This window comes from Beta vulgaris, chromosome 4 (assembly GCF_026745355.1).
Source record: "Beta vulgaris subsp. vulgaris cultivar EL10 chromosome 4, EL10.2, whole genome shotgun sequence".
NCBI classification, from domain to species: domain Eukaryota; kingdom Viridiplantae; phylum Streptophyta; class Magnoliopsida; order Caryophyllales; family Amaranthaceae; genus Beta; species Beta vulgaris.
In genome coordinates this window covers 2416183-2436893 of record NC_079205.1, presented here as the reverse complement: position 1 = coordinate 2436893, position 20711 = coordinate 2416183, and the positions used below count along the sequence as shown (strand labels likewise).

At 35.1% G+C, this 20711-nt stretch overlaps 3 protein-coding genes across 4 annotated transcripts; 2 read left to right on the top strand and 1 right to left on the bottom strand.

Moving 5' to 3' along the window:
- The first annotated feature begins 2214 nt into the window (after nt 1-2214).
- LOC104891746 (grpE protein homolog 2, mitochondrial) lies at nt 2215-6450 on the top strand. 2 transcript variants are annotated; one of them, XM_010677495.4, is made up of 6 exons: nt 2217-2562; nt 3635-3830; nt 3915-4111; nt 4216-4383; nt 4822-4950; nt 6063-6450. In XM_010677495.4, exons 1-6 carry the CDS (start codon nt 2407-2409, stop codon nt 6144-6146), a joined length of 930 nt encoding a protein of 309 aa, XP_010675797.1. In that variant the 5' UTR covers nt 2217-2406; the 3' UTR covers nt 6147-6450. The 2 variants fall into 2 exon arrangements, with proteins under 2 accessions (XP_010675796.1, XP_010675797.1); XM_010677494.4 differs by having other exon boundaries at nt 2215-2562; nt 3635-4111.
- Nucleotides 6451-8232: 1782 nt separating this feature from the next.
- On the bottom strand, nt 8233-11997 carry LOC104891747 (hypothetical protein). Its single transcript, XM_010677496.4, has 3 exons — nt 11418-11997; nt 9316-9474; nt 8233-8578 (listed from the first exon to the last, which is right to left on the bottom strand). Exons 1-3 carry the CDS (start codon nt 11757-11759, stop codon nt 8486-8488), a joined length of 594 nt encoding a protein of 197 aa, XP_010675798.1. The 5' UTR covers nt 11760-11997; the 3' UTR covers nt 8233-8485.
- A 1206-nt stretch (nt 11998-13203) lies between these two features.
- Nucleotides 13204-20379, top strand: LOC104891748 (trigger factor-like protein TIG, Chloroplastic). Its single transcript, XM_010677497.3, has 13 exons — nt 13204-13582; nt 14624-14707; nt 15728-15856; nt 16024-16112; nt 16559-16742; nt 17480-17570; nt 17698-17852; nt 18150-18242; nt 18445-18537; nt 18686-18766; nt 19430-19579; nt 19843-19938; nt 20032-20379. The coding sequence occupies exons 1-13, from the start codon at nt 13274-13276 to the stop codon at nt 20107-20109; spliced, it is 1632 nt and encodes a 543-aa protein (XP_010675799.1). The 5' UTR covers nt 13204-13273; the 3' UTR covers nt 20110-20379.
- The last annotated feature ends 332 nt before the right edge of the window (nt 20380-20711 follow it).

The window sequence follows — 20711 nt, the reverse complement described above, 5'->3', positions numbered from 1 at the left end:
TTTTTTTATTCTTTTTGGAATTTACTTGTTATGTTTAGGAATTTGATATATTAATCTTACAGCGATTCAAAATACTGTAAATGAACATGAAGAATTTTGCTCACGTGTTGAGTTGAATGACAATAGATGTCAGTTACTAGTTGCAAAATTCATTATCCAAAATTACTGTTCATTAGCACAAAATGAGCTAGTTTATATGTTCATTTATTAAAATGTGCATTGTTTTTCTTATTCTGTTTTTGAACTTGATAAATGAATACTACAATGATTCAAAATAATGTACATGAACAAGAAGAGTTTTGCTCAATTGTTGCTTTGAATAAATATGTGTCAGTCCTTGTTGCAAAATTGATTCTCCAAAAGTACTCTTCATTAGCACAAAATGAACAAGTTTATATGTTCATTTGTCAAAATGTGCATTGTTATTTGATGATTTGATCATTATCTTTTTAAAATGTTTACTCATTATCTTAAAATGAGCATATTTTATTTTGCTCATATGTGCACAAAAATATTATTCTTTGCTCAGATATAACAACTAAAGAAATAAAATTAAAATGACCAAAGAGCTTGAAAATGAACATCAAAAGGAGCTTGCAAGAAGCTGGAACCAAGCAAAAATGACGGTTAAAGATTGTCAGAGAGGAAAAATAAAGAAGAGAGAGACATAGTGACAGAGGAGGGATCGGAGAAATCAGACAAATTTTATATTCATTTGAAAATTATGACTTGGGCTAAAAAGTTTGGGCTCGGTGTACACCTTAAGTTGCAATAAAGTACGAATATGTCCCTGGGTGTACCATGAGCATGGTACACCCAGGTCAACTATAAAGATTCTCGTTATTAGTCATAATAATAGTAATGGATGTTCGGAATAAACTCTAGGGGAAGTAGGGGATTTTAAAGGAGCGTATAAGATACTACCTCTGTTTTTATTTAGTTGCAACATCCACCTTTTTGCACAAACTTTAAAAAATGAGAAAATATAGTATAATTAACCCACCTGCCCCTACTACTATTACTGTAATTAAATGAGGAGAGTAGGTGAAGTAAGGGTAATATACTCAAATTATCCCATAAGCTTTCCTAAAAAGGATAATGTTGCAACTAATAAAAAACACCTAAAAGTAAAAATTGTTGCAACTAAATAAAAATAGAGGTAGTATAACTATAAGCGTTTGTGTATCATACTGCATATATTTCTTCAGTTGCATAATATAATGCTTAAATTATAGGAAAAATTAACAATAGAGTTTTAACTTTGGGTGATAATTTTTAAAAGGTTTGAACTATTGATTAACCTGTATATGTCCCAACTTTAGGGGTCTTAAGTTTCAGCTAGCCTTAGTGACTTAAAACGGTTGGAGTTGAGTTTGAAGGAGTTGCCTTAGGAGTTGAGTTTGAAGGAGTTGCAGGTTGGAGCTAGAAGCATAAACGGTTCAGTATGCTTGGAAAATTTTGTAGGAAGTAAAATAGTAAATTCATTTGATGCTGTCATGTGCAAATAAAAAAATTGGCCGCTATGCCAGGTTTGTAAATATTATGCGTCTCAATGAATGAATGAATTAAACTCTTCTTCATGGACACTTATATTATGTTGTCCTAATTACACTCTTTCAAGGTTAAGTGATGTCATATAATTTCATAACCACAAAATTACACAATGAATAACACAAAACCATGGACACTTAAATTTAGTTTTGTGAGAGGATATGATTATTTAGTACGACTTTTGTGTTTTTCTCGTGCAATTTTGTACCTTACTAGTGAAAGTCAACCTTAAGTAATCTCCAAAAAGTATAACTAACAATTATCTTTAACAAATTTCGCCACTAATTTCACACTGTAGAATGAACAATAAGAAATAACACATTTCATGAAATAAATTATATTATTTGGTTACTGAATCAAAATAGCCAAAATACAAGGTTAGTAACAAGAATTTTCCAAAAGAAAATTGATATTTAAATTATTTTCATATATATTTGAAAATAATTATTGGTATATTTTCCCCGATTCACCAAAATAGTTATATTTCACAGGTAATAGGCTAATAGCATAGTGAATATCGTCAATTTCACATTATTTTTTGATCTCAAAGATCCTAGGATCGAATTTCGTCCATTACAAATGAGATTTTCATATGATATATCCCCCAATCCGTCAATCATAAAAAGGTGTGAGACGACCCAAAAAGCCTACCCAAATTTCCAACCATCCAAAATAACAAACCATCTAACAAACAGTGGGCAAATACGAAGCCTTGAATTATTTTCGACGCCGTTTCATACTCTTCATTTGCTTTGCTTCTTCTCCAAGAACCTTCAGACAAAATTCCCCTTTCTTCTTCCTCTCACTCTCTCTCCTCTCCAATTTCATCTCTCTCTCTCTAGAATTCGTTGGAAGATGTCGCTAATTAGGGTTTTAGGAAGAGCGTCAAAAACAGCGTTCTCTCATTCTCGGACCTATTTTCTCTCTTCTCAATCATCTCTTCATCACCAAAATTACACTTTCTCTCTCCTCTGTAATCGCTTTCATTCTCTCTCCAACGTTTCCAACAAGGTAATTCATCGTCGTTTTCATCAACTTTGTGGTGTTTTTTGTTTGTTTTTATGTTATTTCACCTTCTTTTGGTTAAGCAGGGTTTTACTAGGGTTTAAGAGAATTACTAAGTTTATTGTTTGGATCGTTTTATTATAAATTAAGCTCTATTTTTGTTGATACTACGCATTTTTAGCTCAAGTTATTGGTTTTTGTTTCTCAATTGAGGTATAACTTGATGTGGTGCTTTTTTTTGATATTTTTTTGATTTTTTTTTTTTTTTGCTAATTCTGTGAACTTGGCACCCGAAACTTCGAAATTTGAGGTTCTAGAATTGTCGTGTTGTTCGGTTTGAAATGATTGAACTGTACTAGAGCTTCATTTTACTTGTGGATTTCCTCTTTCTGCTCTGCTTCTTTGGCCAACACTAGTATGCATTTCGATTTTCTGATTTGCGTAAAGGTTTGTGTGTTACTCTGGAGGGTTTTCATCTATGACAGAGACGATTCTTTATGACGGCTAGCATTAGCCGACCCCTAATGATTTTGCAATTTAAGGCTTTGTTGTTGTGGTGGTGGTCTGAAGCTTTGGTTGTTACGTACTTCCTCTGTAACGGAGATGTTATACTGTGACTTTCATGCTTGTCGATGCAATGCTATGGCCATTAATATCTTTAATTGTGTATTAGTAAAAATTATAAGAAGCTAATGTTATGAAAGTATACATTGAGACGAATCCAACAATATATTATATGATAACAGTTGAGACGAATCCAACAACATATCATATAGTAATGATTGTCATCAAGAACTGTTGTAGCTTATAGCTTGTAATGCACCTGTCTTGAGAGATATTTTTATTATATGTCTGCGTTAAGTCCTAGTGCTATCTGAAATATGGTATGAACTATGAAGCAGGGAACCTTAAGGACTTTGTGGTTTCTGAGAAATTTGTGCTCTCGAACTTTCAACTGTTTTCACTTTTCATTATGCTCATTTTCTTGGTAATGCATGCTAAATGATCTCATTGGCTCTTCAAGTGTTGTAATTTTTACTAAAAATATAGCTACAATGTTAATTTTATTTTGGGTTAGGCGTCTTCCTTGCATAATGGACTACGTAGCACTGTTGCTTTTCAACACTCTGGAATGGCAACCTTTGCATCCCCTGAAGAAGAGCAGGGGATACATGCAGAGAAGAAAGGGGATAATGGTGGTGTGGATGCTGCAAAACAAGCAGATGAAGCTTCTACTGCAGACAACGAGGCTGCTGCACAAAGTGAAAAAACAGGTTTTGCTTCAGAATCACAACATACGTCTGAAACCGTCAAAAGACGGCGACAAGGCACTAAAAGAACTGCCTTTTCTGATTCAGATTCTGAGGGAGACATGGATGACCTTACCAAAGAAGATCTGGTGAAACTTGTGTGCGAAAAGGAAGAAATCCTGGAGAACAAGCAGAAAGAGTTTGACGAATGGAAAGACAAAGTTCTCCGTAAGTATGCTGAAATGGAGAATATCATGGAGCGAACAAGACGTGATGCAGAGAATACAAAGAAATTTGCCGTACAGGTTTGATTTGTATGTTGGATGTTTGTCTCTACTTCATTGCCTTCGATAGCTCTTCTCAAATGCACTCGTGGCACATTGTGTCTAACTGTGTATTAATATTGCAGAATTTTGCGAAGAGTTTACTGGATGTAGCAGACAATTTAAATAGGGCTTCTTTTGTAACTAAAGAGAGTGCCAACAAAATTGATGCATCGAAGGATACTGTTGGAGCAATGCCACTTTTAAAATCACTGCTAGAAGGTGTAGAAATGACTGAAAAGCAGCTTGCGGAGGTAACATCTCCAATTACCATTTAGTTTATATTAGTCATATTCACCTCCTAGTCATTTGATTTTTATTAAATTTTTGTATTTGTCACCATCGACATTGTTTGTTATAGCTTCATTGAAGCAGTTGTACAGTTGGTCTCTACCTGTCGAAACTCTCATTTATGCGTGTTTTGGCTCTGAGTTTGAATTTTTGAACATTATACTTGTGCTTTCCATTTTGCCAGCGTTGTTGTGTGTACAGGTATCATCATGTCTTTTTGATTAAGGAAAGTTCGGACTTAAGTTAAGACCAAGTATACCATCATCATTTGCAACATGAAGTTTTAGTTATTTGTGAATGTGATGACATAATCCTTAATACTTGATTAGTTTAGGTGTCATATGCAGTATATTCTCGGTGTCAGTGAATCATTTTTGCTGAGTGAGGGGTCATTTTTTCAGGTTTTCAGAAAAGCTGGTATTGAGAAGTACGACCCTAGTGATGAGCAATTTGATCCAAACAGGCATAATGCAGTATTTCAAGTACCTGACAACTCTAAGCCTCCTGGTACTGTCGCTGTTGTCCTAAAGGTAATGCCAGCAGTTGAAAAACCAATTTTAAGTGTTACTATGATTTCTTTTAGCTGTTAAATGTAGTTTAACAAAAACTAGCTCATATGATGTTTGTATGCTCTTGAACAGCTGTGAGCCTGTGACCCTTATGACAATTCCCATTTATAAGTTATACCTCAACACCTATTGGTATGAGCCTAATGGCTTGGAAAATATTCTGCTCCACTTATGGTATCTTTACCATGTATGGAAGTATCTGCCTTAGTGACTCTAGTAAGGTGTTGATTACTTGATTATACCGTTGTGGCATGCTGTAGTACAAGGTATCCTCTTGACCTATCATACTTGGACTCTTCATTCTATCTGAAGTAATTATGTCATGTCCTTGACACTCCGACATGGTACTGAAACTTTGATACTTCAGTTTGGGCTAAAACCACAGAATATTTTCATAAATAGCTGAGTCAGACAATTGTGAGTAATATAGCTCTTGAGACTGCAACTGCAGGAGTTTTGAGGTCAAGGTATTACTATAGATTTGATTATAATTGGCTGTGTATTATGTGAACCTTAGAACCCTCATTGAAGGCATTGATCCTTACGGCATCATATGGTCTAAGTAGAGCCCCTTTTTTCATCTATGTTTTAGCCTTTACCCTCCTCTTCTCACCTTGGGATGACATTGTTGTTGCTCACTTTGAAGGCCTTTATACTAGAATATGGGGAAGGGGTCAATAATTAGCTTGTGAAATTCTCCTTCCTACTTAAATTAGTTGCAACACCTGCTTTTTGATTGTCAAAGTCAAATCAGCTTTTGACTGTATTAGTCTAACTAGCATAATGATATATACCACGCGGCATGTGATGGTTAGATTTCTTTCGATGTACATTTTCATATTATCAACTTTTATAATTTTTACAAGTACATATAGATATAGTAGAGATAATAATGGTCAAATGTGTCTGTGAGACAGAAGAAAAAGTAATGTGCTGTCTTAATCGGGATGAAAGGAGCATGAACCTTACATGCTTTGTCTCAATGTACCGACTGCCGTCAAACCCCTATAGTGATAGGGAGCATGCTGCTATCTAGCGGTTTTGAAGTAATAATATTTTGTTAACTTTTGCAGGCGGGCTACACGCTTCATGAGAGGATCATCCGACCAGCTGAAGTTGGTGTCACTGTTGCTCCAGAAAATAACGAGGCCAACTAGGCAGAAAAGATCTCAGCGGAGCTTGTGCATTATGTACTCGAGGATATTGAGAAGAATATCAACGTTGTCTAGTATTGTTGCATTTTTCTGACATTAGGTTAGCTAGTGCCATCTTGGTACAATTTTGATCCTCCCATAAATCTATTATTTTACAGCATAAATGAGCTTCACTTGTGTTTAAGCTCTGCTCTGTTTTTTATGAAGTGATCTTAAAAGTCTTTTCACAGCACAGATGAGCTTTTATTAACGCTTTAGCTCTGCTTTTCGTTTATAAAGTGAATGGAGATCAAGAGTTGTGCCTTCAGATATTCTGAATTGGGCGGTCACAGGTTAAGTTCTATGATCCCGAACTTCCCTAGACAACACCTCTGAGAACGCCTTGGCCCTTCGACAAATCCTTCCCTGACCATCTATATTTACGTGAGCTGTAAGTTGTAAGCTGAAACACTACAATGGAAAGCGAGATTAGGCATAGTCCTCTATATCTTACAGCAGACCGGACTCTGTGTTCTCGTTGTACTAGTGCAATGAGTTGGGTCGGGTCAAATTGTTGATAATTGTCTCCCAAGATGGAAATAGTGATTCAACAATCAGAATTAAACAAGTTAATTTTGTCTGATTTTGTTTGTACTTGTGAAGATGCAAGTTGTTTGTTATACTACTACTATTTAACCAACACTGATCCATTAAATGGAAATTTACGATAGAAGTTCAAATTTGATGAATACATTTATCAGATTTGGATCAGAGAATACTGTGTTAACCAAAATTTTGGTGGTTGTAGTTTGATATATATGCACCAAGTAGTACATGGTCTAGTGATTTGGTTTGTATCTCACACCCCACTGGAGGCACTTTGGGGATGGGGATTTTCCCTTATCATTCCTCCTACTCTCAAGGGGATTTACCTGCAAACTTGGGTTGGGTTGAGCTGTGCAAGGTTCTGGTCCGATTAGGGCGCCTTCTCCTTACCTTAAAAAAAAGTTTGATATACATGCATATTGTTTATCATATTGGTCTCTTATCATACAAATCTTTCATGAGAGGTTTTCTTGACTTGTTATAATTTTGAGGTTGATTTTCATCTAATTCAACCGATTATATATGAAAATTTGTAATCTGCTTTGAAACTGAATCATTCATAGTATACTAAAAAAGAATCAAATATGCCAACATCTCAGAAATAGAGATAAAAGGTTAATATAGATAGAGAAGTGAGAAACTCTCCAACAAAAAGAGGTTTTATACTTGCTCTGTCTTTTTTCGTTTTAATTGTAACATTTCGTTAGGAGTTTGGACGCAAAAAAAAAGAGTGAAATTGAATATAAATGTCTTTAATGTAGGTTGGATAATTAGATGAGTTGGATGGGTAAGTCAAGAGAGATTAAGAAGGTAAATTTGGTCCAAAAAAATTTCTATAATAAAAAATGATGCAATTAAAAAGGAACACTTATAAAAAAGAGTGGTGCAATTTAAAAGACAAAGGAAAAGAAAAATCGGAGTTTTCAACTTTTCATTTTCGAAGTCTTATGACACTCCTAAACTAACGAAGAAAATCAGGGTTTTGGGCAAAAGAAAATGAAAACCGAAAATATGTTAAGCATGTCCTTTATGTATCAGTAATTTTCACTACTCAATTTATTTGTAATGTGTAGATAAATCTCAAAAGGACATCTCAATTTGAATGATTATAGTACTAGGAGATGTACTAGCATTAGATGATGGTGTGATAATAGTGTTTGTGAATGGTGCAGAATAGAGTTATTGACAATCCACACACAGGGTTATAGTGAAGCTCCTTTTAAATGCATCATGGGGGATACCAGCAAAGTACTAAAGTTCTGTGTAGCTACCGATAATGTTTTAATGGGGCCAATGCTTTTTCCAATTAGCAAGATGCAGAATGTGCAATATGATTCAAAGTAATCATAGGGGGGATTTTGATTCGCCGCCATCGCCTGTTCAATTTCCGAAAGGAAATTAAATGAAGGCATTCCGATTAATCTGGCGAAAATTAAGTTCCACTTTTTTCTTTTCTTTTTTGATGCATATGAGAGGGATGGGGGATATGTGATCCTGCCCGGTATATATTAGCACATGAACTAACTCGTCATGCACCAAAAGAAACTTGCCATTACATAACATTCAAGCAACATACAGTTGCAACAGGACTTCACAATCCTAAGGATGCAATACTTACAAACTTAACATGATTCTACTACCTATATGGCCGAAGTCATGGATGACACCAATCTACAAGAACCACGAAGCAAGAGCTTTCACTGCAAAGCTATCCACAGGCAAAAGTTATTAATTTGTGGCCCGAGATCCTCTTGTGTTCAGATCAGACCATCTTTATACTTGTTCTCCAGGTTTAACCCGAGATTCAAGTGGCTTCTCCTCGTATAAATTAAATCAACCCCACTGCTTTCCTGCACACATATCAGCCAGGGATGAAACACGCAACTGTGTAGATATAATACCTTAGAAGATCGACCTCATATCAATCAATAAAAAAAAGAAAACAAACCTTGAAAACTTCTTCGGTTCTTCCATCCACTTTTGTTCTATGTTACTTAGATTCTTCATTTTAACTCATTTACCCATGCTGGATTCTAACACTTTGATATGGGTATCGATTACGGACACTTCAATAATTCATTTTGGGCCAAAATCATAAGAAAAAATATCGCCTAGCCAAGTCAGACACTTGGATGTAAATCTGTGTCCGATATGAATAATAGAGTCCAAATAACATAGCTATCTAATTCTTCCTCCCCTCCCACTCTTTTTAGTTTTATTTTAATGGTGCGATGATTATGAGATACCAGGTTTGGGCCTAATCTACCTAACAACAGGTTTGAATTTTCCTTATGTTTCACTTGTGCAAAGTGAGTGACATAAGCTCCAAACACGAACCCACTAGATAGTAAAGAGCACAAGTTCCACGGGAAGTCGTGTTTCGGAAAGTTGGAAAACATGGAAAAACAATTGCATTCATTTAAAAACGGAAAGAAAAAACTATTTGGCAAAGTTCAGTCACTTAGATGAGAGATAAGAGTGTTGTGGGCGGCACACAAAGTGAAGTCGCAGAAATGCCTCCACCAGACTCATGGCAGAAAAATTTAGCTAACTAAAACACAGGCAACTCTAACAGTGACTGATTTACCTGATGTGCTCCCATGAGGTCACTATTCATATCGAGTAACCCATAGATATCATCACTGTCCATTGCTGGCCTCTCCAGAGACTGATTGGTTTCTTCTACATTATCTTTATCAGCAATTTCTTTTTCTGTCAGCTTCTTCTTCTCCTCAAAGACTGTAATCTGCAAATGAAAGGCATTGTCTACAACTAAGTATAATACAGAATATGCACTCTAAAATCAGCATATTATTTTGCTAAAGGAAAACCTTTGGAGAGGAGGAGGCTAGCCTAGCACTTTGCTAACTACTTAAGGAAGTCCATGAGACAGCACAGAATAAGCCACAGTATTCAAGAACTGATATTTGTGGGTGTATCCACTTCAAATAGAGGAAAAACAAGTACAACTGTTAGCGATTATGATGCATGTTGAGAACAAAAAAACACTTATATAGCAGCTGATAGCAAGCTCTTCTTACATTCAGAATCGTTGAGAGGAAGTACTCGATCATAAACAAGATTGCAGTCTAGATACCTCAGACCTTAGTATTACACCATACAAAGTTTCAAAGTTCCTTTTGCATTGGAATTCAACTGGGTAAATTCGAGAAATTCCAAGTAGTTTTTCGTATTTAAGATGCAATACTGAGCAATTCAGACCTGCCTTAACATATAAAATAATAAAATACACTACGATAAACTGAGCATCATGATTGACTTGATTCCTCAACTCAGAAACAGAGCAACGCTAAGAGTTACAACAATCTACCTGTCAAAAGTTTCTGTGATGAGCATTCAAGCACACCAAGTTCCACACTTCCCCAACTTTGCATAGTAGTGCCTAATTTCGAAACGTTCTCTAAACAAGTTTCGTTCTGAACATGTACAAATGTGTAATTATATAATTCTAATTGTTGTATCTAAAAATTTACCATCTTATATAAATAATATGATACCTCATTTTCATGTACAACTCTTATGATTCTACATACAATATTTAGTAGTTCTGAACAAAAATTCTTTCATAAACGTTCTGAATTAGGAATTTCTCACCTTTGCAAGCACAATTTCGACGCTCGAAAAAATGCTTGCTACTCAGCATATACACATAGTCCAATACTACTATTACTACTACTACATTATACACTAACAAATAAGGATTCTTTTAGCCATATTAAACACCATCATCAATAATCGACGTAGCAATGACACATTTTAATCATAATAAGCTGAAATTCATAGCCAATCATACAATGTCAATCATTTAATCAAATGACTCCTTCAACTTATCCCACCCCAAAAACAAAAACACAAAAAAGTGCCTTTAAAATTTTGAATCTAAACAAGATGTACAGCATGAAAGAAAGTGCAAATTGTTGAATCTAAATCACCCAAAAACCCTACCTTTCAACTTTAAAACCCCAATTACACACAAAAGGGATTTTTCTTTTTCAAAAAAAACAAGCACCCAGAATTTAAAATGCAAAAGGGTACATCAATTCAATTCTATTTTACTTTCTTAGCACAACAACATTCACTAAAATTAACAACACTCAAGCAACCAAACATTTAAAAACCCTACCTTTCAACTTTAAAACCCCAATCACACAAAAGGGATTTTTCTTTTTCAAAAAAAAAAAAACAAGCACCCAGAATTTTAAATGCAAAAGGATATATCAATTCAATTTTATTTCATTTTCTTAGCACAACATTCAATAGAATTAACAATACTCAAGCAATAAAACACTCAAAAACCCTATCTTTCAACTTTAAAACCCCAATTACACACAAAAGGGATTTTTCTTCTTAAAAAAAACAAGCACCCAAAATTTAATTTGACAAATACTCAAGCAATCAAACACTCAAAAAACCCTACTCTTCAACTTTAAAACCCAAATTACACAAAAAATGGATTTTTCTTTTTAAAAAAAACAAGCACCCAAAATTTTAAATGCAAAAGAGTACATCAATTCAATTTCATTTCATTTTCTTAGCACAACAACATTCAACAAAATTAACAATACTCAAGCAATCAAACACTCAAAAACCCTAACTTTCTTCTTACAACATACAACCTTCAGAAAAAAAAGCTCAAAATTTTTAAAAATAAAATAAAGAGGGACCCACCGGAGTATACCGAAACTTACGACGAGAAATTTGACCGTTACCGGAGCATGATTGAGGGCGAGAAAGTGGGGTCCACTTACAAAGAAGAAGAGGTGAACTGGGTGATTTTAGACCGTTGGATAAGAAGAATTTACGAGGTTTATTAGCAGTGGATGGCTGAGATGAAGACACGTGGACCCATTTCTTCTCCCACCTTCTAACGGGCCCACTAAAGTTGGCCGGAGAAGAAGAAGAGTGGCCGTAAAAGTAACGAGAAGAAGTTCTCACTGGTCTAGAGTGAGAGTGAGAGTGAGAGTGAGAGTGTGAGGTGGCAGTGGGTCCCATGTTTCCTCCTCCCTCCATTTCTGTTTTTTTTTTTTTTTTTTTTTTTTTTACTTCTTTCACTGTTTTTTTGCTGTTCTTGAGGTTTTGGAATGGAGGATTTTGATCTTTGGAATAATGGTTAAATTTTTTTGGGGGTGTTTATTGCAGCAACAGCAACTCTATGTTGTGTTCAGGTGTGTAAAAGGGTTATGTTTTTGTGACTTGATTTAAGGAGAATGTTATCATGAAGTTGTTTTTATAGGAAATAAGTGGAAAGCTAATCTTGGTTATAATAGGAAGCATGTGAAACATTCCTAATATGATTGTACACTAGTTTCAAGAGGTGGGCATGGCCGGGCCGGGCCTAAGTGAATGGCGAGTCGGACCGGGTCCGGGCCCATGAGTGGTGGGCGATCGAGCTTGAAATTTTAAAAATTTTTCCACGGCTCGGCCCAGGACCACGGGCCGGGCTCGTGTTTCTCGCGGGCCTGGCCCATGTTTTATGTTGTATTTTTGACAGTTTTAGGGAAAAAAAACAAAGAGAAGGAGCGTTCGGCCCGCGGGCCGGCCCACGCGTGCTCGTGTCGGTGCGGACCGAAAATAAAATTTCTTGACCGTGACAGGCACGCGACCCACGTAGTGGACAACGGACCGAGCCGGGCCCAAATTGTGTCGGGCCGGCCCAACCCATGCCCACCTCTACTAGTTTATAACAATATTTCAATATTATTTGAGAGTGAGAAATTGAGGATGATGTACACTTAATGTTTGTTCTTATCACCTAAAAAATAAGTTTTGGGTTTAATAATTTCAAATCAGGTTTGATCAGTTTTAAGTTCCAGTAAAGCCAATCAGGTCTAATAAATTTGTTCATATAAAATAATATTTTTAGTTTGAAATCTGGATAGAAGAAAAAAGATTTTGGTCCATTTTTATTGCATGGCTTGAACCAAACACCTGATAAAGCTAACTATTTTTGTCACCATTCTACTCCTATATTTATTTTCATTCCGTTTTTATTGTATCTTGAACCAAATGACCCTTTAAAATACAAGTAAGACCATAACAAGACAAGTCAGATCCCTTCCTTTTGAACTTAACTGAACTAAATTAAAGTAAATTAGTAAATTCATAAGAGAAAAGTAAATGAACTGAACTGTAACGAACTGTGAACCGAAACTGTGCCCAAAAGAAACACGAACTCTACAACAACAAAAATTATTAAAAGAGACGGTCTAATTTTAATATATAATTAGACCTAATCACTAAATGGATTAAATTAGTCACCGAAAGAAATTATCCTAGTTATTATTGGGCTAATTCTCTTTATAATATTGAGCTTACCATTGCCTACTTTTAATTTAAAAGTAGGCGGTCTTACAAGACAAACTCCTACAACAATTGTAAGTTTTGACAAAGTAAATAAAGAAAAATAAAAGAAAAGGGAAAAAAAGGACCAACATGGCAACATCTAATCTCCAATCTTATTATCTATCCATACCATAAAACGATCAACAAACTCCTTTCTTTTTCTCTTTACTCCCCCTCAAACTATGGCCATGTCTATGGAGCTTGGAAGTTCTGCATTTTCCTTACTCCATGGCAGCAGACCATCATCTTTCTCTCTCTTACCAACTAACAATTCCCACCTTTTTCAGTTGAATAAAACCCAAAACACCCTTTACAAATTCCTTCATTTCTCTCCTCCTTCCCGCCAATTCTCTGTTCTTCAACGGTCATTTTTTCAAACTCCTACCCATCTCTCAGCTTCATCTTCCTCTACCTCTTCGACGGCCGATATCGAAAAGGATAAGCTTCCTGCTGATCTTGATATTACAGAAGTTAGAGAGCCTAATTCTAGAGTAAGTGTTGAATTTTGTTTTTGAAATGTGTAATCTTTTTGCTTAATTAGTTATCTATTGATCAGTTTTCAAGTGGGTATTGCTCAATTAGTTGAATTTTTCATTGAAATACAATTGGTTGTTTTCTTAGCCATGAATTTTCATGTGGGGTTTTGCTTAATTAGCTGAATTGTTCATGTGGGGTTTGCTTAAGTAGTTGAAATTTTCCAGGGATTCCATGAATTTTCATGTGGGTGTTGTTTAATTGAATTGAAATTCCTTGGAATAGAAATGGGTCATCTTTTTTTATTTGTACATTTTTGTGTTATGTTGTAAAGTTGAACAGTCTATGCTTTGTTGGTTTAGTTTTTCATCAAAATTCTTCATTGATGTTGCTTAATGAGTTGAAGTTCCTTACATATTTTTATATGTTTACTCACTTCTTTAATTTTTCTGAAAATTGAAATCATCTAGACTGCATTTGCTTAGTAAAGTATAATTTATATGGTTTTACTTAGTGTATTTGGAGAAAATAGTTTCAATCCGGGAACATATATACCATGGCGATTATGTGAATAAATAATGCAAGTTGTTTTCATTTTAAGATGTGAATAAAACTTAATGTTGTTTACAAAATAGTAATTTTGTATAATAAATGACAAATGTTATACATAAAACTACTGATGTTGTACACATAACTACTGATGTTGTATACAAAACTACTGATGTTGTATGACAAACAACAAAGTTTGTATAAGATATTACTAATGCTGTACAGAAAGGGAATGAATTTTCGTCATGATGTGAACAATTTTCGTTTCTCTCGGCTCCCAGGGTGGAATTAGGCAAAGCTTGTGTGTTTGCTAGCTACTTAGGAATATATGTTGGTAGTTCTTAGAGCCTCAGAAAATGTAGACTTTCTAGTATGCTTACGTCTCTTCCAATTATATAATGTTTCTTAATGAGTTTGAATTAGCATGGAACCCTGATGAATTTTCTATACTTTCCCTGAATTAAAGTGCTTTTTATCTATCACATGTTTTTTGTCTTCTCTCATTGCAGGTCAGGTTAAGTGTGAGTGTTCCATCAGTAGTATGCGATGATTGTTATAGAACAGTTATGCGAGAGGTCGCAAAGATGGCAAAGGTGCTTCCTCTCCACTCTTGTCCTTCTCAAATTCTTATTCTTGGTAGTTCATAGGTGGATCACATTTTACTCCATATAAATATATTGACTCTAATTGAAATACTATATAAAGATTCCGAAGGACTTGATATGTTCTGAAGCTTGGTGCTATATGTGCTAGATTTTGCTCCTTCAATCTAGGTTTGGTATAATTGTGAGCCTGTAGATTTTCATTTATTGCTTGCTCAAACATTAATCTGAAACTCTGACAAGAAAAAGATCAACTTTGGATGGGATTCACCTAGGTGAAAGTTCGGTGTGCGGTTTGGATTAGGGCCTAATCCAATCCGATCCGAATAAAATTTGGATTTCAATTTTTCAATCCAAATCCAAACCAATTAGTGTTTGAATCCGATCAAATCCAATCCGAATTTCCATACTCTAGATTGGATCCAATCCGAAAATCCGATTTTTTTAAAACTTTAGTTTTTCGATTAAATGAATTAAGCACAACAACAACTTAGTAGATTTAGGAAATGAGGAATTAAGTGCACTTAGTGTTTTAGGGGAAGGGTTGAAGTGCTATGTGTATTGGGTTATGGAGTACGTTTTTTATATAAAAAAAATCAGTTTAGCACTTAAGCCCAATCCAGATACATAATACAAGGCATATTACTATTTGGTTATATTGGATTTTTGGATCCGATTACCTCAATCCAATCCGATCCGAAAATCCAATTTTTCAAAAAATCTCAATCCGAACACAGTCCAAATCCGATCCGAATTACTAATTCGGATTGGATTGGATTTTGGATTTTATCCAAATAACTTTCACCCCTAGATTCACCTCTATGATGATAAGTACTTATATTTAGCATGAATGACTTGGAATGTAGAAGTTGAAATCAGTTTTGCAAGGTCTCAAAGTTCTTATAGAGAAATGCTTAATAGAAAAAAAAAATATATTGCTAATTTTATGATATACATCTATCTGTGTGTACTTCTGATGATTGCTCCTAATCATACAAGTCATTGTTTTAGGTTCCTGGATTTCGTCCTGGAAAGCAAGTTCCTGATAGTATTCTTGTTAATTATGCCGGGAAGCAAAATGTTCATAAGGCTGTTATTGAGTCTATACTGAAAAGGACCCTTCCTCACGCCTTGTCATCGGTACAATCCATTTTCCTTCAAATTTTTATGAGTATAATTTCCTGATTCATGTTCAATGCCTTCATCTTTAAAATTGATGAGTGCACTGTTCTATTCTGCTTCCATAGTTCAGCCTCATCGCTGCAGCTTACTTTTCTAACTTTTTCCTTGCTGGTCATCTGCAAAAGGTAAATGGGATAGCTTTGCAAGATTCTGTCAGAATCGCTACTACATTTGCAGAGATGGAGGAGACATACGATATGTCAGACTCTTTGAAGTAAGTGATATATTTCTGTAGTCAGGTATCCTTTCAATTGAAGTATTATCTGCTGTGCGTAGATGCAATTTTGATAAATCAATTACCATTTTTGGTCAATTACCATGGTCCAACAACCTAGAAGCATACTATGCAGATTGCACACTCGTTGCAAGCAGCACCTAAAGAATTTTTTGTTGAAGTATCAGAATATTGTGTCTATAATTAAGAAATATGATGGTAGAAAATTAATGGTGTCAGGTTTAACTGGGCTTAGTTGATGATGGTGGCATTGGATATATAAATATATATTAATACTTCATTCTTCTCCTGAAGCTCTGAGACCATCTAGATGACATTAACATGAGAGATCCATTGTTATCAAATATATGGATGAAATTATAGACTTATGGTTTTATTGCTTGTATCTTGTGCAGTTGTGCTAATGATTTGTACCTTCCATACAGGTTTGATGTCGTGGTTGATGTGTTGCCTGAAGTGAGATGGACTCCTGAGAACGGATACAAGAACTTAAAAATTGTTGTTGAAATAGATAACGAAATAACTGCTGAGGTAGCCTGCGAGCGAGAGCTAAAACGTCGTCATAAGACATTAGGTCCAATGAGAATAGTCGCTGATAGAGGGCTTCAGGTAATTGTTGAGAATGGAGAGTTAGTCATTTCATTTTCAAGCTAGCAGCTCTACTATTAACATTTTTTTCCATAATTGTGAGCATCTATATGCTAGAAACAAGATATTCAATCATTTACAGTGTTTTACAAGTTTTCTCATTGTGAATTCATGGTCCAGCACTCCTTGGAACTACAAAAATAAATAAAGATGAGATCAAATTTTTTTCTTTACACTATAGCAGGCCATATTCAAACATGGTCAGGATTTTGCATTGTGCACCCTCCATCCAGTATAATAGGGTAAAGGTTTCACTATCTTAAGAATTTATAAAATTACTAAATGTACTTTGCAATTGTATAGGAAAGTTAGAGCACCTGCCATTGTTTTGTTTAGTAATTGTAGGATAAGCCAATAAGGTATTCACATTACAATTTCGGCCACAAATCTTGTAAATTGGGGATAATCCCCTCTTGCATATACTGAAAAAATGAGTAAGTTACACAATCCAGTTTTTTGACTCCCAAAGTGTTATGAACATTATAATATGGAGGAAGTATATATTGTTTACTAGGATACTGATTCTTGTTTCTTCTGCAGTACAGAACCTGATCATGCATATGAATCTCTCTTTTACATTGTCTTCTACATGAGAGGGTTATAAGCTATCAAGCAACGTTAAATGAACTCACTGTACTCCCTACAATCCTACTCACTTTATAGTTCTAGGTCTTCTTATATGAGGCTGTACTATGCAGGTTGGTGATGTTGTGGTAATCGATATATCAGCTGCAACAATTGAGGAAGGTGGAAAAGATTCTCAAAGGATTCCATCTGCCGAAAGCAAAGGTTTTGCTTTTAAGACTTGGCCACTTTCTTACTGAGAGTACTAAGATTCATGTAGTATACACTCAAATAGCTTGTTTGCGAAGGTAATCAAGCATCATTTCTTACTTACTGATCTATATCCTTTCAGGTTTTAACTTTGACACAGAAGATGGGGAAAATCTTATTCCTGGTTTCCTTGATTCGTTAATTGGAATCCGGCCAGGTGAAACAAAGTCCTTTCCCCTCGTATTTCCTGAGTCATGGAAACAAGAAGATCTCCGTGGAGTGCAAGCTCAATTCACAGTGAGTATTATTCTTTCAGAACAACCTAAACTTAGCTATTCTATAAATAAAATAAAAAGCGTAAAATGGTGAATTGGTGATGCTAGCACAATATGTTGCTTTTTATCTTTTCTCAAATCTTTGCATTAGTGCAGCTTGAAGTATTTTGATGGTAAATGCATGATTGAATAGTAGAAACTTTGTATTTCACTACGTTGATTTTTTAGAACCCACTTGATATCATGTTGCACTGTTCAATTATGACATAATATTCTAGATGAAATCATGGATATGTTAGCTTAACTTTTTATTTTACAGGTAGACTGTAAAGAACTGTTCTACAGAGATTTGCCGCCATTGGATGATTCTCTTGCTGAACAGCTCCAGCCAGGATGTTCAACTTTAGAGGAGGTACACTGTTTCAGATACCAGTTCCCACTGTGTTCATTCGCGAACTGCATTTCTATTTGGTTAGGGAAACCGTAGAATTCCCCTAAATGCACCCATGATGTCAAGAAAATGCCACTGATATCAAAGAAATATGACGTATTCATTATTGCTCGCCTGTGAAAGGGGATTATGTTTGACATTATTTTATATTATATTTCCGTAGGTCAAGGAGGCATTGCTGCAGAAATGCAGAGAGCTAGAGCAAACAGCCAAGGACCAAGCAACAGATAATGCAATTCTAGACCAGCTTCGTAAGGTATTGATCTACTATTAAACCCTCTCATGTCTGCTTCACTAGAATAGCTATAATGAAGGGTCAATTGGAGAAATATACCTATACAAGTAGTGCTAATTCTACATTATGCTGTCAGAGCATCTAAATTGGAACCTTTTGATAATTACAGATGGTTGAAATTGATATTCCTCAATCCTTGTTTGAGGAAGAAGGCAGGCAGATGTATGGAGCAAAGCTTATGCAAGTTCAGGTCAGCTCCACTAACTATATTTTGCAAGACCATAACTTACTAAGCTGGGAAACCATTGTTAGGGAGGGATATTAATACTCGACTCTACCTTTTGGAGTGAACAAGATCACAAATAAGCATGAAGTAACCGAGTGCTTTTTCCGTTAAATTACTTGTTTAGACTTGCATTTAAGCTACTCTCAATTTAGGTTTGGCGAGTTGAAAGAGCCATTCAATTATGTAAAAGAGGAAACTTTATAAGGTGGTACTTCCATTTAGTTGGAATTTATAGTACTATCATAGGATGTCTAGAAAAGTTGTCACATTCACTAAAATAAATAGTAATGATTGATGATTAGATTTCTTTGAATGGGATGATTAGATTTCTAATAAGCCCTCAACTAGACAAACAATTCCTAATAAACCCTTAAAGTATGTGAAGGGGGAGTCTCTCAAGAGAAGAAAAAGAGTAGGAGAGGGGGAAAAGAAATATTATTACCAAGGGTATATTTGTCAAACCATGGGGTATACTTCATTACGAAGGGTTGGGATATTATGACGACGAATACCTGATGGAGGAACTACATTGTAGGTAGCCTATAGCTTTTCTGTAAATCTGATTCATCTGTCATTCTATTTCCTGATATACTGCTTTCTTTCTTATGTTTGCATTTGGTTTGACAGGCACAAATGAAGTTGAGTGACGAGCAATTGGCATCATTGACAAATTCGAAGTCAGTAGCTGATTACATTGAGCATGAGAAGGAAAATATAATTGAGGTGATAAAACAGAATTTGGCAGTAGGAGATATATTTAAACGAGAAAATATGCAGGTAAAGGGGATTTTTAATTAACATGATATCTAATAATGATCTGATTTAATCAATAACAATCAGTTTCAGTCAGTACTAATCAGTGTTGAGAAGTAAAAATCAGTATTAACTAGTGTACAAGTTAATTAACTAGAAAGAACAAAAATAGATGTTAACTAGTATATATATCAGTTTTGATCAGTGAAATAATTTCAATAGGGTTTTAAGAAGTTTTGTAAGAATAATTATACTGCTCGGCTGCTCACTGATGATACTGAATGCAGGTATCAACTGATGAGGTGGTGAAAGAGGTAGAAAACTCTATAGCAGAATTTAGAAAACACGAGCAAGAGTACGATGAAGAACGTATCAAAGAACAGGTTTACTCTTTTCCCCGTTGAATATAAAAACGTCTTTCCCCTACTACTTTCCTTCTTACACGTGTGTCAATATGTACATGTTGAATTGTTAAGGTTCAAGAGGTTCTGGAGGGAGCAAAAGTGCTGGAATGGCTGAGAGAACATGCTGAAGTTCAATTTATTACCAGCTGAATACCAGAAAAATCACCCTTTGAACTGGTAAAATAGCATGTTTTGGTGTTCATACTTCAAATGCCCTGAATCTATGAATGTAGTTTTTGACACCTTGAAGTTGCGTTATATTACACTGGTGAAACTAAAATTGAAGAGTTATAGAGATCTTTAGTGTCATTGTGACTTAAATGTAATATGAGAATTGGCATTTGGAGTACCATTTTTGTTGTATATCAGAATATATGAGGTAGCTGCTTACGCTAATTGGAGTGACTGTTTCTTTGTAAATTAGCAGTCAGATTTTCTGATTTTGGTTGGACAGAAGTATATGACCAACTAATTTAAAAGCTGAAATATTTGATAAGGAGAAAAACAAGACTTATGTAGGCATTATAAGCAAAAACATAAGGGAAAGTTCTCCTAGTCTCATTCTCGCAATAAGTTATGTGAAACCGTCTCATACGAGATTTTACAGAACCGGAGGACTACACAACTTAAGAGCCTAAGAGGTTAATAAATGTAACATTATATAGTAGGTTTAGTTAGATAGTATTGTAATGAACGCAATAATCAACGAAGAATTAAAGAACAATCGACATGAATTTAACGTGGTTAACTAA